The sequence below is a fragment of the Callorhinus ursinus genome, unplaced genomic scaffold (genome assembly GCF_003265705.2).
Source record: "Callorhinus ursinus isolate GAN/ISIS: 27379988/994484 unplaced genomic scaffold, GSC_fseal_2.0 scaffold29, whole genome shotgun sequence".
NCBI classification, from domain to species: domain Eukaryota; kingdom Metazoa; phylum Chordata; class Mammalia; order Carnivora; family Otariidae; genus Callorhinus; species Callorhinus ursinus.
Window position 1 is genome coordinate 5196011 of NW_027397091.1, and position 16781 is coordinate 5212791.

General features: G+C 39.8%; 1 protein-coding gene and 1 long non-coding RNA gene across 3 annotated transcripts in view; one reads left to right on the forward strand and one right to left on the reverse strand.

Moving 5' to 3' along the window:
* Positions 1-2664, reverse strand: part of HAO1 (hydroxyacid oxidase 1) — a 50450-nt gene extending 47786 nt beyond the window's left edge. Inside the window, exon 1 of the mRNA XM_025876183.2 lies at positions 2505-2664. Within this exon, the coding sequence (XP_025731968.1) occupies positions 2505-2641 (137 nt within the window). The 5' untranslated portion in view covers positions 2642-2664. The remainder of the gene's footprint in view (positions 1-2504) is intronic.
* Positions 830-11973, forward strand: LOC141370247 (uncharacterized). 2 transcript variants are annotated; one of them, XR_012374142.1, is made up of 4 exons: positions 830-972; positions 5022-5187; positions 10419-10455; positions 11541-11973. It is a non-coding gene; the product is annotated as an uncharacterized lncRNA (long non-coding RNA). The 2 variants fall into 2 exon arrangements; XR_012374141.1 differs by lacking the exon at positions 10419-10455.
* The last annotated feature ends 4808 nt before the right edge of the window (positions 11974-16781 follow it).

The window sequence follows — 16781 nt, forward strand, 5'->3', positions numbered from 1 at the left end:
ATTTTATTTTATTTTATTTTATTTTATTTTATTTTATTTTATTTTATTTTATTTTACTTTATTTTTATTCTTTTTTGGCTACAATAACATTAGAGTCCCAAGTCTTACCCCAGAAATGTTTACAAGCAAGTGCGAGGTCACATAAGTAAGCCAGGTCCCCAGAAGCCAAACCGCGGTTGTCAGAGCGGGAGCACAGAGATAACAGCGGTCACTGTGAATGACACTTTGTTGTGCTTGTGGGAGGGGGAGCTGGATACCCTTCATAAATGTCTTTAAAATGCCCTGACACTGTGTCACAACGGGTTATCTGAGGTTTGGTTGTTTTGCAGTCTTCATTTGAATCAGAATGAGAGAGCTCAGATTGGTTTTCTTCATCCCATCAGCCCAAAGCCACCAGGACCCTGGCAGGAAATCTATTCTGAGCTGCATGTCATCAGCTCAATGGTAGAAGGTGAGGAATGAAGGGTCACAGGCAGTTACACAACAAAAGAGGAATTGAAGTAGGCGATGGCCCCTAACGTTAGTTGCAATATAAAAACTCCTCAAACAGTTGATAATAAAATAGCATCAGCCGACCTCCAGAGTTGATTAATCCCCATTTTTTTCACTTTCAAGCTGAACAAAAGAGAAAGGTCAAGGTCCATGGAAAGGACGGCATTGCAAACTCATTCGCATGATCTGTGTTCTGTCCTGAAGTTACTTAGTACGTGCATAGGCCAGGAATATTTAACTGGAGTACCATGTGACCTGCACAAGCATGAGGCACTCCTCCCCTCCACAAATTGGAAGTCAACACTGTCTTCTATGTCTCACAAAGTTTCTAGAATTTCCAGGGTTGTAGAGGTGTTTGTATTTGCTGCAGCCCTTTGCTCCCTCTCTAAGGCCTCTACTGGGTACATTTTGGGGACACTTTGCATCAATTCAACCCACCAGTGTTATGGAGGTCAAAAATCAATGTACATCCATTGGAAGGTAAGCTCCCATGAATAGGAACTTTGTCTGGTTCATTGCTCTATCTTCAGCATGTAGTACAGAGTCTGGCCCATAGAGATTCCTAATAAATGTGAGTTAATTAATTAAGTAGCATGAGGTGAAGGGGGTTGAAGGGTGGGTCAGGAAATAGGTGATCACCTGAGCATTATGACCTGAGAAATTCAAAGAGACACCAACCTGTCAGAGGCCTGAGATTTCCTTAGTTAAAATGACCTATTTGGGTTAAAGTGTTGTTTTCAGGAGACTAGTAAGAGGTAAGCCACATTATCTGATGAATAGAACCATTATGGGCCTAGGAAGGGACATCTTTCAAGAGCAGAAAACTTTGAAGAGGCCCAAGACATTAAATGATTGAAAAAAGATCATACAGAATTTTAAGCCCCTCTCCTCTTAGTCAACTTTTCCTTTTCTTCCTCTTCCCGAATTTGTGAAGCTCATGTGGGTTCCAGGGAAGATTTGAGACAAAGTTAAGGCTTATGGAAGTTTGGGTGGGGGAATCCCATCCTTCACCCCATTCTCAGGTTCCTGGGGGTGCATTGGTGCTGCTTGCCAGGGACCACTTGGTTAGAATAATCTCTCCCCTAATTTACACATAGAAAAGTGATTTCTGAGAGATTTTTCTCTAGACTGACAAAGCCAAGAAGGAAGGCAGAGTCTTTCCTCTGGATATTTTCTTCCTTTTTTCTTTAATTTATCACCATCAATGAACACCCACAATATTCGCTGGCTTTACTAAAGGCTATAATGTAAGATGGATGAGCCTGAAATCGTATAGTGTATCGAGGGCTCTCCTCCCCTACCCCAGCAAATAAACCATTTCATAACTGCTGAGAGAAAAACACTCCTCTAAAGTTATTTTGTTTCTTATTTTTATTACAAAGAGAAAATATAAACCATGACACCCACCATGTTGTGCTTTGAAATATGAAAGGCAAGGAAAACTAATTTGGGAATAGAGGTAGGTGAAGCACTTTGGATGAGGGATGAAATAGCCAAGTTGAAAGATTAATGCTATGGAGACAAATTGAAATCTAAAGTGAAAGTTTAGACAACAGTAATCAAAATGAATGATAACGGAAAGGCGGCAGGATGGGAACATTTGAGGCAACAATCTGATCTGGTTCAACCAGATATGATGGCTATCTTGCACTTAATGCTAACTGCTTCCTACACCATGAGCGATGACCCTCCCTCTTATACTCAGAGAAAAAGAATAGAGACTTACCAGACTGCATCACTATTTTTATACACAGTTAAATTAAGTATCCACGTAATTCCATGTGAGGCAAATTAGGGTTGGTTTTGTCAGTCAATTGTTTGAGATTCCCAGGCTTGGGATATTTTTGAACAATTTAATAGCCCAAGACTTCTCATGGCCCCAGGAGTTTTTTACCTCTCTACTAAGCATCCATCTAGACAAATAATTTCACATCATCAACATTAAAACTTGGAGATCTTATTTTGGTAGGATGTCCTCATATAATTTTAAAACTATAAATAAATTTTCTTACCTGGAAAATGCTGCAACATTATCAGCCAACGTTTCCTGGTCATTTGCCCCGGAAATATAATAGTCATATATAGACTTCGGAAGTACTGATTTAGCATGTTGTTCATAATCACTGATACAAATTAACCGCGTAAACATTTTCACAGGTTACTGTCACCCCAGGTTTGGGGGTTTTTTTTCCCTGCCTAGCCTTCTACATCCTGATAATTCCACTATTTGTCAATTATTAATAGACTTTTTCCAAAGTTCAGATTTACTTCTCTGTTGCTTACATTAAGTGAGCAAATATATGCTTAGATTTTGCAATTTCACTTGCATCTGTCTGCCAAAGAACAGCTACCCCTAAGCCATGAGAAGGTGGGGTTGGGGAGGCAAGAGAAGGGGATTAGTTGTCTGTCACATCAAAAATTAAGGACGTAGAGAAGTACTTGAATGAATCCACTCTTGGCACAGTTCTGGCTAAGGCTGCTTCTTCTGCATGGTATGTGCGTTTGCTTGGAACCCTGAATGGGCTGCCCACTCATTTTTCTTCCACATTTGGACCATGAACATATCATGTGACAAAGAGCTTATGGAATGAATGAGGCATCCAGTAAAAACAGGGTCTCTATATAATATAAAATTCAGCTGATTATAAACATTTGGCTTTAACAAGGAACATTAAGCCCAAATTTATAGCTTATTCTTAAAGAGTCTTGTCTCACTCTGGGGAGAATATAGGGAGGTGCCATTCCAAAGACCTTGTGGTCTCAATCTAAAATTTCACTCAATCATGGAACACTTGGGGGGAAGACTTGTATTATTAAGACATGATTCACAAAGCAATGGCTTTGACATCAGTCAGACCTGGGTTTCAGTCTAGGAGCCTCCACTTGAAACTGCCCACCAGCCATTCGGCAGCTGAATTCTAACCGTCTACCTCTATAAGAGAATGTTCTCTTCAACTTGGACCCTGCTTTTCCATCCATTGGCAGACCACAGTGCTAAGGAGTCAGTGCTCTAGGGGACAGCCCTCCATCAAGTCCTCAACCAAGGACTCAAGGGAGTTGGTGCATAAATACCCCAAATCTCCCACTTCCCTAGTTCTCTCTTGCCACCTTCAGGTGTCCGCAGTGTTAGCTGTTTGGTAACCCAACCTGTGGATTAGCTGCCCTCCTTTCCGATCTCGCTTTCCTACCCTTTAATCAAAAAGCTTTAAGCTGTCAGGATTGGCATTGAATTAAACACAGGTTTATCCCCAAAGTTCACAAATGTTTACTTTTTTGCATCAGTGTGATAATAGGTAAAATGACATTAATATTTCTATTGGAATGTAAATATCTGTTAAAATATTAAGGGAATCCTAAAAGAAATAACTCAGTTTTACAGTTACTGAAATCACTGAGAAAGCTGATCTAAGGAATCTTAATTCTGCGGAGAACTAATTCAAAATTTGCAGATTAAAGTATGACATTTTCATTTGCAACTTTCATAATTGTTAAAACTGTCAGCACCTTGCAACTAATGTAATTTTGGTGCAGAGGCAACTTAATATTCTGTAATGAACTTTAAGCAGACCAAGTTCTGGTGAAACTAAGGAAGATAATTAGGCCCAATGCTTCTCGAAATGTGGTCCTGGACCAACAGGACCAGCAGCAGCAGCCTCACTTGGGAACTTGTTAGAAATGCAAATTCTCAGGCCCCCATCCCAGTGTTGCCAAATCAGAAATTCTACAGCTATTGTACCATAACAAGCCTTCCAAGTGACTCTGGATGCACAAGATTGTGTGAGAACCACTGCTTTGGCAAGATGGAGAATAAAGGAAGATTTTGTTTTTTTTAAAGGCTTGAACGAAAACAAAAAAAAATCCACTCTCATTCTATGCAATGGCAGCCTGGCAGCTGATTTGGAGTACCATGTTCATGAATAAACTATAGTCCCGGGCGCCTGGGTGGCTCAGTTGGTTAAGCAACTCCCTTCGGCTCAGGTCATGATCCTGGAGTCCCGAGATCGAGTCCCACATCGGGCTCCCTGCTCAGCGGGGAGTCTGCTTCTCCCTCTGACCCTCTTCCCTCTCGTGCTCTCTATCTCTCATTCTCTCTCTCTCAAATAAATAAATAAAATCTTTAAAATAAAATAAAATAAAATAAACTATAGTCCCACTTTGCTTAATTAATCTCTTGGTGGAAAGAGCTAAAAGAAGTGGTTGGAGCTTAGAAAACTTTTGTTAATTTGTGATAACTACATTGTTTCAACACCTTACATTCTCTGAGAGACACACACTCCTCTCTAAGACTGAGAAGTGAGATGCTGAGGGTAGAAGGTGACAAAACAAGTTCAGTCTTCGTTCAAGCTGCAACAGGCTGCACTTGCCCACCTGACCCCCTCTTTTCCCCCCAGTCTGGGATCAGGACTGTAAGTGCCATCATAACAGCACCTACTGGATTTGGGCAGTCTCCTTCACAATGGCCAAAAGATAGGGATTTTTTTTCCTTGTACTAGACTCAGTAAAATCTTAATGCTCTTTCAACTCTTCAGACTATCCCAATAAAATGTGCAGCAGAACCATGCCTCACCATCTCTACAACCCTTGGATACCTTCCAAATCATGGGGACCTTTTCTGCCTTCATTTCAAGGACAACTGCCTGAGCTATAAAAAAGTGCCATATCCTCAACTGGGTCTTCACTCTCCTCTGTCTTAAGGTATGATTTAGACGATTGCTTGGAGAATGTCTTTTTTTTTTTATTTTTTTATTGTTATGTTAATCACCATACATTACATCATTAGTTTTCGATGTAGTGTTCCATGATTCATTGTTTGTGCATAACACCCAGTGCTCCACGCAGAATGTTGGAGAATGTCTTATTTCCTGTTTTTATCCTTTTTAGAGGCATTTCATCTTCCCTGAGGTGTAGGGTTGGTGGAATCTCAGTCCCTCCACTACTTCTAGGCATGGCCCTTCCAGAAAGGGCCATGTTGGTGGCATCACAGGCACCAATGCCAGCAAGAAACCAACCTACCAAGAAAGCTGGAGAGAGTGCCTCTCACAAGGGCAAAAACTATTTCATGGTGGTTGTACTTTGCATTCTCCTGCTTACTAATGAGTTTGATAATCTTTTATAAGCGTATTTATTGGCCTTTTATTTTTCTACTTTGTGAAACACCTGCTTGTGTCTTTGGCAATTTTTTTTGTATTAGATTTGTTATTCTGATCTAGTGGCAGAATTTCTTTATATACTTTGGGGACAGATCCTTTGTGGGTGTATGTATATAAGGTACATTTTTGCTAAGTTCTTGGCTTTCTTTCCTACAGGAAGATGCCAATGTCAGTATCAAAGCCGTGTGATGGAAAGCATGTGGTTAGATATTCTCCAATTCCTTTTTTTTTCTTCCTTCTTCACACTTTCTCTACACCCTTCCCTTCTCTCTTTCTTGATCTGTGTCATCTTCCACTCAGTTTCCTTTGTTGTCTTCTTCTTCCCCTTCTCCTTCTCTTCCTCCTTCTTCTGCCTCTTCCTCCTCTTCTTCTTCCTCTTCTCCTTCCTATTCTTCTCCTTCCATTACCTCTTCTTTTCTTCCTGTTCTTCCTCCTCCTCATTCTCTTATTATTTTCTCTCTTTTATTTTTCTCTCCTTGTTCTAATTAGAGATGAGTCCTAAACAGGCAAGTTACCTAGAGCTAGGTGGATTTTTTTTTTTTTTTTGGTTCATCCACTAAATGTGTTACCCCTTGAGGTCCTGGTTCTGAGCTGGGATGAAAGGGTGTGCAGTCATTAGAAACTTTTGGAAAAATTTCCTCTTTCATGCTATGCAAGAGGGCTGACCTTGCAAGCAGTCATCTGGTCTGAAGATGGAGGTGAGGGGTGTGAAGATTTTACTTGTGCTTCTCCATTGCCCTGAGTCAACACCCTTTTGAGTGTCCACATTTTAAGTGGCATGGTTTGTTTGCTGTTCCCCAAGGTCCACGGGGCTCTTAAAATAGAGCTCCAATACAGGGATCAACATATAGCTTTGGGGGATGAGTTGCTCTCCTTACTTCTCTGGGTTCTTGCTTTCACCCAATATTTGGTCTGTTTATTCCTGATTATTTTATGAACATTTTGATACCTTTAGAAATACGCGTGTTATATTTAAAACAACTATAAATTATTTCCAGCAGGATGATTGAATTGACATGTTTTAGATCACTTAGTTAGTAGGAACCTGGGTGACAACTCATTTAACTACTAATTGGTAATCATGAATTACTAGGTCAGTTTTGTTTTTCCTACTTTACCTGGTCCAGGATGTGGAAACAGGGACTCCCCTCCCCTCCTTTCCCTCCCCCCACCCCTGACTCACCACCACTGTCCTTTCACTGAGGGTGTGGGCCTTCAGATTCCTATCTTAAATGAGAGTCTCCGTGGCTCTGTGGCTCCACAGCTCTGTGGCTATTTGTCTCCTCACCCTGCACACTCAGACTCTCAGTGGACAGAGCTTCGCAGATGTCCTTTGGACAACCTTCAGCTTCAGTGTTGTTTACCAGACTGTTGGGCTTTTGTTTGGCTTTGAGTTTTTATCTTTGTGTTTGTTTTTGTGTTTGTTTACTTGTTTGGCTTCTCAAGGATATCATTACTTTTTTGCCATTTCAGCAACACATTGTAAAATATGCTTTTAATATTTTCTCATATCTATAGGTGTTTTGTGAAAGACTTTTTCTTTAGAAAACCGAATCCACAGGATTTTCAAAAGCCAGAGTCTATGTTTTTTCTTTAACTATGGGTCTTTTATTGTATAGAAATTTAAAATTTATAATGTAATCAAATTTTTCATTAGTTTTACTGATGGTTTGGGCTCTTTAGTCTCATTTACAAAACTCCCCAGAGGTCATCAAAGCATTCTCCTGTATTTTCTTCCATCTGGAACTGATCTTTGTGCACCGAGCTTGTCATTACTGCTCTTTGGCCAATAGGACTCTTTGTCTTCTAAGCCCATCTTGGGATTGCATGACCTGAATTGTCCTGGTGCAGTTGGGCCGTAAGACCTGTTCTGGCCAAGGAATCATGGATGGAAGTATAGTTTATCAACTGAGAATTTAATTGTCAACTGAGACCCTCTGGGGCTACCTTTTCCTTTGCCACAGTAACTACCAATATTCCAAATTCCATCCGCCTGAGTTCCCAAATGTGAGTATCATAAAGCATAACCTCCAGGCAGACCAAAATGACTATGTAATGTGAGCAAGAATAAGCTTTTGTTGTTTTGAGACACTGAAACTTTGAAGTTTTTATTGCTGCAGTATAATCCAACACAGTCTGACAAACTTAAACCATAGTATTAGAGAAGGAGTCACCAAAAAAGAAAAAAAAAAATAAGTATTTGGTTAGGGGGTGAGTGGTAGGAAACCTGTTGAAGGGAAAAAGGATTAAAATTCATGTCATGCAGTGGCAAAACCATTATTATTCATGTCATTTGTAGTAACTTGGAGGCAGATTATGTACTTAATGAACATGTACTATTAAGAGAAGGATTTGGAAAGCAAAATATGCAACATGAGTTGGCTACTATTGACAGCATTGGGTGAATTATTACAAGAAAAATAAATAAACTCACAAAGGCTTGACTGGATTATAGACAGGGGGGAAAAAGATTCTCCAATGGAAAAACACAAAAGATTCTCCAAAGAGAGAGTTCAGAAATTTGGGGATTTGAAAAGCTTGGAGAAGCTAGTGGTTTCCAAACCCTGTCAATAAAATATAAAATTTAAAAGATGTTTGTGTATAAAGGCCAGTTCAAATTTAGTTCTGTGCAAGGATCAAATCTAGGACACAGTCCTCACGTTCCTTATTAATACAACTGAATATGTTAATCCATTTCAGAGCAAGACCCAAATAAGAATATGAAACTCAATAAATCTTTTCATATGAATAAGACAGCTTGGGGAAAAGAGTAAAATCATGTGACTGATATACCCAAGGTATGCTGCTCCAGATATCCAATGCTGCATGGCAAACCACTCCAAATTTAGTGACACAAAGCAAGATCCATTTTGTTATGCTCATGGATTCTGTACGTAAGGAATTTGGACAAGGCAAGCAAGGATGATTTTACTCTGTTCTGTGCTATGGGCTTCAGAGGGTATGACATGAATAAATGGGGGTTAGAATCATCTAGAAGCTAATCATTCACGTATCTAACACCTTTGTTGGGATGTTTCAAAGGCTAGGGTCAGCTGCGGCTGTCATCCAGAGCATCTGCTACACAAAGTTTCTTCACGTTGTTAGGACTTCCTCACAGCGTGGTATCCTCAGGTGACTGGACTTCTTACATGATGGCTTAGCACTCCAAGAGTGAATGTGCTAGCAAACAAGGCATAAGCTACATAACTTTAATGACCCAGCATCAGCAGCCATGTAGCATCACTTCCTCTGTTTTTGGTTAAAGCAGTCTCAGGTCTACCCAGACTCAAAGGGATGGAGACAGAAACTCCAACTCTTAATGAAATGACTGTCTAAGAACTTGTGGCCACATTTTAAAATCAACATACACACACAATGAAGTCAAAAGAGATAGAACAGCATAGGGGGCAGAAAGTAAAGAAATGCTTCCTCTTTACTATCAGGAGTCCATTCCTGAAGATCAGAAATTCTACATGAAAATAAAAATTGGAAGTCTACTTCCTATTATTTAAGTGGGGAAAATTTATAATACAATAAATGCGAACATTCAATCCTCAACTAATTTCCTAAAACACAGAGTAGGACATCTACCTGTAACTAAGCTATCATGTCAGGATATAAAATGCTTAAAACATCATTTCCGATGATCAAATGATTTAAAGCGTTGTTAAACAATTACTTTGCCTCTCTAAGAAGGCCACACATCCCTGCAGACCCTCAGCACATGTTTCAAAGCATCCGCATGTGTTTCTGCCCTTTAACAAATGGTAATCAGAATGTAATGCAAGACTTTTGCTCACATAATTTTATTTAAAATGTTCAGTTGCATTTGGGGAATAAAAATATACATTTTGACTTAGGAAAATTGTTCAAATAAAAAATTGAAATTATATGTGTGTTTTAATTGTGAATATTAAGAACCAAAATGTGTTGTGTCAAAAAGCAAGAGAGGACTTCAAAACTGCTATAGACAAATGCCCACAGAAGGCACTCATTCTTCCTCCTTTATAGTGGTTATTCTGTTCCTGTTTTGTCTCTATACGCTGTGTAGGATGGTGCTTTGTGATCTTTTATCACAATCACCTGGGGATTAAGCATAAGTTCCTAGACTTATATCTAGCATTTCTGATTTCTGAGGTCTGAGAATTTACACCTCAAATATCTGATAATGCTGGCCCACAATTTGAAGAATTCTTCTATAGAGGCTAGGAAACATTTTTTTTTTTTAAGGTTATAAGTCTCCAGATAAAGAGAAGCCACATTCTGACCAAATGCAGAGATCCTACACATCATCTCTGATCTCAAAACTGCCACCCATCGAGGAGTGCGGAGCCTGGGCTCTGAGCTGAATGCCATTTTATTAAAGGAGATTTTCTATTCCTCTCTTATGGGGAGGGAATGAGTTCACTTTGCTTTAGGAGGCAAAGTGGGCCAAATATTTGATTTAACAGATATATCCAATTCCTCCCTTCAAGGCTCATCATGGTGATAGTGCAGGTTTGGATTGCCTTCGGAGGAGGTCCTGCTAGTTCCGGGACATAGGATTAGCTCTAGTCAATGAATTGTTCATGGAAGTGATGACTGTCAGTTTGGGGTGGGAACATTTAATCACCCATGTAAGACCCTCCTTACCTCTTTTCCTTGTCACATCAGCCAGCGAAGTTCTAACAGTGGCTGCTTTGTCACGCTGGCTCATGGGCTTAAGGCAACGAAGAGCCCCAGGCAACACATAATGGGAGCATGGTGTGATCACAAATTATACCTTTGTTGTTCTAGGTTGTATACTGCATCCCAATCTTCCAGATATATATAGGTAGGAATTAATTAATGTTTTCAAATAACTAATCAATTGTTTCACTGTCACTTATCAATAGCTGATCTTTCTCCACTCTCAATAATATTCTGTAAGACAGAATATGTCATACTATGCATGTAACCTAAAACTTGTTCTTTTTTTAAAAAAGATTTTATTTGTTTTAGAGAGAGAGCATGTGTGTGTGGGGGTAAGGAGCAGAGGGGGAGGGAGAGGGAAGGAAAAGAATCTCAAGCGGACTCCTGGGCGGGGAGCCCGAGGCAGGGCTGATCCCATGACCCTGAGATCATGACCTGAGCTGAAACCAAGAGTTAGATGCTTAACCGATTGAGCCATCCATGCACCCCTAAAACGTGTTCTTTTGATTAACAAAAAACTAACTTGGGGTACCTGGGTGGCTCAGTCGGTTAGGCGTCTGCCTTTGGCTCAGGTCATGATCCCAGGGTCCTGGGATTGAGTCCGACGTCAGGCTCCCTGCTCAGCAGGGAGTCTGCTTCTCCCTCAGCAACCCCCTCCCCACTCGTGCTCTCTCTCCCTCAAATAAATAAATAAAATCTTTAAAAAAAAAACTAATTTTATGCCACAAGTTTTTATCTGTAGCTGTAAAGATATTCCCAAGGTTAATGATGAAACAAGATGGATACTAAGCGCTAGCAATTATGCTTTCCGTAAGCAGTGTACAGAAAGGTAAGCCAGCAATCTCTGGAGGGCACGGTTCTTAAAACACAGCAGCATGGGGGCACCTGGGTGGCTCAGTCGTTAAGCATCTGCCTTCGGCTTTGGTCAGGATCCCAGGGTCCTGGGATCGAGGCCCATATCGGGCTCCCTGCTCAGCGGAGAGCCTGCTTCTCCGTCTGTCTACCACTCCCCCTGCTTGTGTTCCCTCTCTCGCTCTGTCGCTCTCTGTCAAATAAATAAATAAAATCTTTAAAAAAAAAAAAAACAAAACAGCAGCATGAGGAAGTGGTGAACAAGAGCAGACTGGCTAATAATGAGATGCCATGCTCTCTGATTTAGAGATTAGGAATCAGAATCGAAATGACCTGAACCAGTGTGGTTTTGTTTAAACCATAGTCTTTTTCTAGGAGAAAAAGCTCTGGATATTGAAAACACGATGTAATTTCTGCAAGGAGATAATTTGAAGCCAGACAGAAATGAAAGCTCTACCTACAAGCCCATGATGAAAGGAGATTGCTGCATTTGGACGTGCAACCTGGAATAGAGTCTCATTCTGTAGGCACTTTGTCTAGAGGGTGAGACCGAGATGCACGCAGTCCTGCACCTGTTCAACTCTATGACCGATGAATATTAATTAAGCATGCTTCATGTAAATCATTCCCAGTCACTAAAGCCTGAAAGTCACAAATCTGTGTACATGCCAAATGAAAAACTCCTGTTAGTATAATTGACAACTGGAAAATTGTTGGGGACAACATCTTTTGGAAATTGCTAAAATGAGAGAATATTTTTACAAGAAATGTGTGTGGGAACCATGAAAATTTATTAAAAGCAAATGGATTTGGGGAAAGGAGCAGAATTGAATGAATTTCCATCCTTCCTTCCTCGTTTTGTTGATAGTGGTAAGGGTGATAGATTTAAAAAAAAAAATAATAATGACCCAATTTTTAAAAAGAATTATAAAGTGCTTTTTTATATTTTGATACTTCAACTTCATAGGCTCTTCAACTCAATATTGCTGGCAATAACCCTTGGGTCAGGGTAGTCGCCCATCCACAGAGGATAGCATAGGAAGAAAGAACATTTAACTTCTCACATATTACTAGTGAGGAGATAGTTTGGCAGGAATGCTATGTCTCTTACCTGCTTTGTGATCGGTAGTACAGAACGGTTCAGTGTGAGGTTTCAGGCCAACATAGGTTAGTTACATGAGGATTGATTCTCAGCTTTTTCAAACTCTACTGGAAGTCACACATTGACCCATTAGGCTTTAGAAGCTACAATAATATAGTCTCTTTGCTTTTCACTGTAAATATATTTGCTCAATATAATATTATATTGATGTGTATTGTATATCATCTACTATATTAGCATGCATCATATGATATTATTTTAATATATATTATTATGATAAACTTGATCAAAATTTATACAGATCTTAGGCTAAGGCAAAATTGGAAAACATTAATTATTACTTATGAAAGGCAATTTCTTTGTGGCAGTTACTTCTCTAGAAACACTGGGTCCCAGTGTGAAGGGGGCTGGAAAGAATCAATGAGGCCCCCTTTCCTCGGCCGCACAACACCGGAAGTACTACGCTGGTCTGTGTAGATGGTGGTTCAGCAATATCCTCCACTGTAACTCCACTATTGGTACAGCACCAGGTAATATTTGTTAATTAATATTAAATATAGGTGCCACAGGGACCTTTCACGTATTTCTCTCTCTTTTTTAAAAAAAGATTTTATTTATTTATTTGAGAGAGAGTGAATGAGAGGGAGAGAGAGAGAGCACGAGAGGGGGGAGAGTCAGAGGGAGAAACAGACTCCTCCGGAGTGGGGAGCCAGACATGGGACTCGATCCCAGGACCCTGGGTTCATGACCTGAGCCAAAGGCAGATGCTTAACCGGCTGAGCCACCCAGGTGCCTCTATTTGTCTCTTGCTTATCAAAATTTACATGGTCAGGTTCTAGGAAACAGAAATGATGGGTAAATTTCATATCAGTACACTGTGCTGCCCAACTGATATGTACTTTATGTGTTGAAAGAAAAACCTATTTCACCTTCCCCATGGCCTTCCCTTTTAAATACTCCTCTAGGGAGGATAACTCAGCTGCTGGATCCACTCTTTGCCGTTGCTACCTTTTCTCCTCTATTCTTCTTAGAAGTCTCCAGCAGCTTGGGCGCCTGGGTGGCTGAGTCAGTTGAGTGTCTGCCTTGGGAGTCCTGGGATCGAGCCCCGTGTGGGGCTCCCTGCTCAGCAGGGGAGTCTGCTTCTACCTCTGCCCCTTCCCCAACTTGTCCTCTCTCTCTCTCTCAAATAAATAAATAAAACGTTAAAAAAAAAAAAAAAGACTCCAGCAGTCATCTGGGGATAATGAGGTAACCCAAGGATGAAGACCAGAGCTAAAGGTAGCAGGGCAGAAAGAGGCAAGGAACCTGGGTCCTGAGGCCCACAGAGCCACCATGCCAACGCCAAACCATCTGGCCTTCCAATTTCCTTCATATAATAGAACATAACTCTTTATCTTATTTAAGTTCTTAATATGTGGGGTATCTTTTGCTAGAATCAAAACACAGCTCCTTACTGACCAGGACTCAGTTCATCAGCATGCCTAGGAAAGGATGCGATAAGATAATAATAAGATATATAACATATTATATATACAAATATATACACACTTATACTATATATACACACACACACACAAATATTTTGTATATATATAAATATATGAAATTGCAGTTTATATATATACAAGATTAACTGTAAGTTATAGTTAACTGAGAATTAAATGTAATTTAATACATAATCTACAGAACTCGAGATATTAGAAGTCATTACAATTAGTTTTACTGAGAATAATCCCCAAAACAATCATTAAAATAGTTGGTTCTTGTTGTTTCCTTTTCTACAGATTTATTGGGCTGAACAAAGGTGTGTGCATATATGTGTGTGTTGTGATTTTGACCTTCAACATTAACAGAAAAACCTCAGTTTGAAGATTCTCTTTTGGACCTTATCAACTAAAATTTTCCAATAGAATCAAACACTATCAATGAGAATATTCATAGTGCCCAACTGTAGTTTCTAAAACCACAAGAGTAGAATGATTGATTCCTCTACAGTGCCCTTTTAAACTACGTTTTATAAAGCTATGTGCCCCAAATCTGGAGGACCTCTTCTTAGGTTGGAAATGGATAAATTATCTCAACAACCACTAAGCCAGGGCACTTGGCTTTTAGAAATCCCAACAGAAGAAAAGATTTGGTCTGTATAAGAAGATAGTTAAAAGACATATATTCTAAGCCTGAACCCTATCACCCAAGGTGGACATTAACCCTCAGAGCTGAGGCAAGGTAGCGTTAATGGGATTTTGTCCTGAGTAATGGCCCTTTCTTTCTTTCTTTCTTTTCTTTCTTTCTTTCTTTCTCTCTCTCTCTTTCTTTCTTTCTTTCTTTCTTTTTCTTTTCTTTTTCTTTTCTTTTTCTTTTCTTTCTCTTTCTTTCTTTTTCTCTCTTTTTTTTAATTTTATTTTATTATGTTATGTTAATCACCATACATTACATCATTAGTTTTTGGTGCAGTGTTCCATGATTCATTGTTTGTGCATAACACCCAGTGCTCCATGCAATACGTGCCCTCTTTAATACCCATCACCAGGCTAACCCATCCCCCACTCCCCTCCCCTCTAGAACCCTCAGTTTGTTTCTAAGAGTCCATAGTCTCTCATGGTTCATCTCCCCCTCTTCTAACAGACCAAAATACACCCAAAATCTAGTGTGTGGCACTGATCTATTCACCATCCTGATCATGTTTGATCATATTCTTTTTGGTTTTTTCTTTTTCTTTTCTTTTTTTCTCTTTTTTCTTTCTTTCCCTTTCTTTTCCCCCGGTTTTGGGTCTCTCATGGCCCTTGTTTCTTAGTGAACCCTTCAACAACTGCCAAGCTCAGAGACTCTTCCAGTCTGTTGAAGGAGACCTTTACTATCTCAGCTCTCTCTTCAATAATAAACAACAGAATGTTCCCAAGGTTCTGAAGGTAATTATAAATTTACCTCGTGCCAACAGCTTCATAATCGGGAAAACAAAGGCTGCTTTCAACCTCCATGCAGCCCTTGAGTGAAGTCTACCAGTCAGCCCATTACAGAAAGTCAGTCTGTTATAGAAAGTAAAAGTGGAGAATTTCTCAGGTGACCAAGGTGCCCAGCCCCTCGAGGGGAAAGACAAATCACAGGGTTTTGTTTTGTTTTTTTTTTAATGGCTGGCTTTCCCCCCAGGCTAGAATGAGATAATACTATAATGAAACCTTACAATTCTTTTTTTTTTCCCCTTGAGCCAGGCTTTATCCACTGAGGAATATCCCCTGAAGGTTAAATATATGTGTGTTTAAGAATCCTATTGTTACCCTTTGTTTGAGAGAAAAATCACAAAGAAGGTAGGAATTGTTGAAAAGAATATGGTGAATTTGTAGCAGAATGACAATTGGAAAAAATCCATCTAACATTTTCTCTGTCAAGTGGCTTTCACAGTTGTCCCCTGGGAGCACTTACGTCACTTCTGAAGACAATAAGGATAAATTAGCCTGTGTTTTCTCACAAGTGCTCAGCACACCCATGTCTATCTACCTTTTTCTTCTCTGAGTATCCACAGTCATCCTTGCAGTTCAATGGTGGGAACCGGGCCAGCTCCATAATTCTCAGCCCTTTATCCTAATAGGATTTCCGAGAAGTCATGTGGATACGGATCATACAAATTATTCTGCCTTTTCGGCTCTCAGTAGCAGGAAAGTGTCTGCTAATGAGATTTCAGTATTGACAGACAATCAGCATTTTCCAGAAAGGAGATGGCATCATTTTCAATGTGCAGGAAACAATTTCTCAAGTTCAAATGGAAATGCTATATCATTCAGATCATGACCTGAACCGAAGCCAGACACTTAACGACTGAGCCACCCAGGCGCCCTTGTTAAAGATTTTATCGAATTCATAATCAGTGAAAGAACCAGACAGAAAAGGTTGATGCATTTCTAGATCAGGAGCGTTAAGAGAAATGCGCATATGGAAGCAATACCGATGTTTCTACAAGAGCAAGACTCTTGCTCTTCTATAGCATAGGACTGAGTCTGCTTGTCTATAGATAAGAATGATATAGCATTTCCATCAGATGTCTATGACTTACAGTGTTGTAAAACAGCTCAAAGACAATGAGAGACTAAAATCAAATAACCTGGAAGGTTGCGATCTAAACAGTTAATAGTTTTCACTGAGGCATGTACTTGTTCCTGTGAGTATTTCTGTCCGGGACCACTACCCAGCGTTCTCATGGCCAATCTTATCTCTTCCATTCTCTCCCCACAACTTCCCGTGGGATTATTTTGAAGCAAATTCTAGACATCATATTATGTTGTGTATCTCTAAAAGATAAAGGTTCATTTTTAAAAAGGTATTGTGGCTACAATACCATTATCATGCATAAAACTAACAAAAAACTGCTGTAAGTCATCAAATATTCAGTTATCATTCAAATTGCAACTTTCCGACAAGTCATCTTCTGGCTCTGAAGAGCACTTATTCTGTTGATCTCTGCTATACTATTTGAAGGTGCATTTTTAGGGGTACAAGTTTCCTCCACTATACAAAATGAC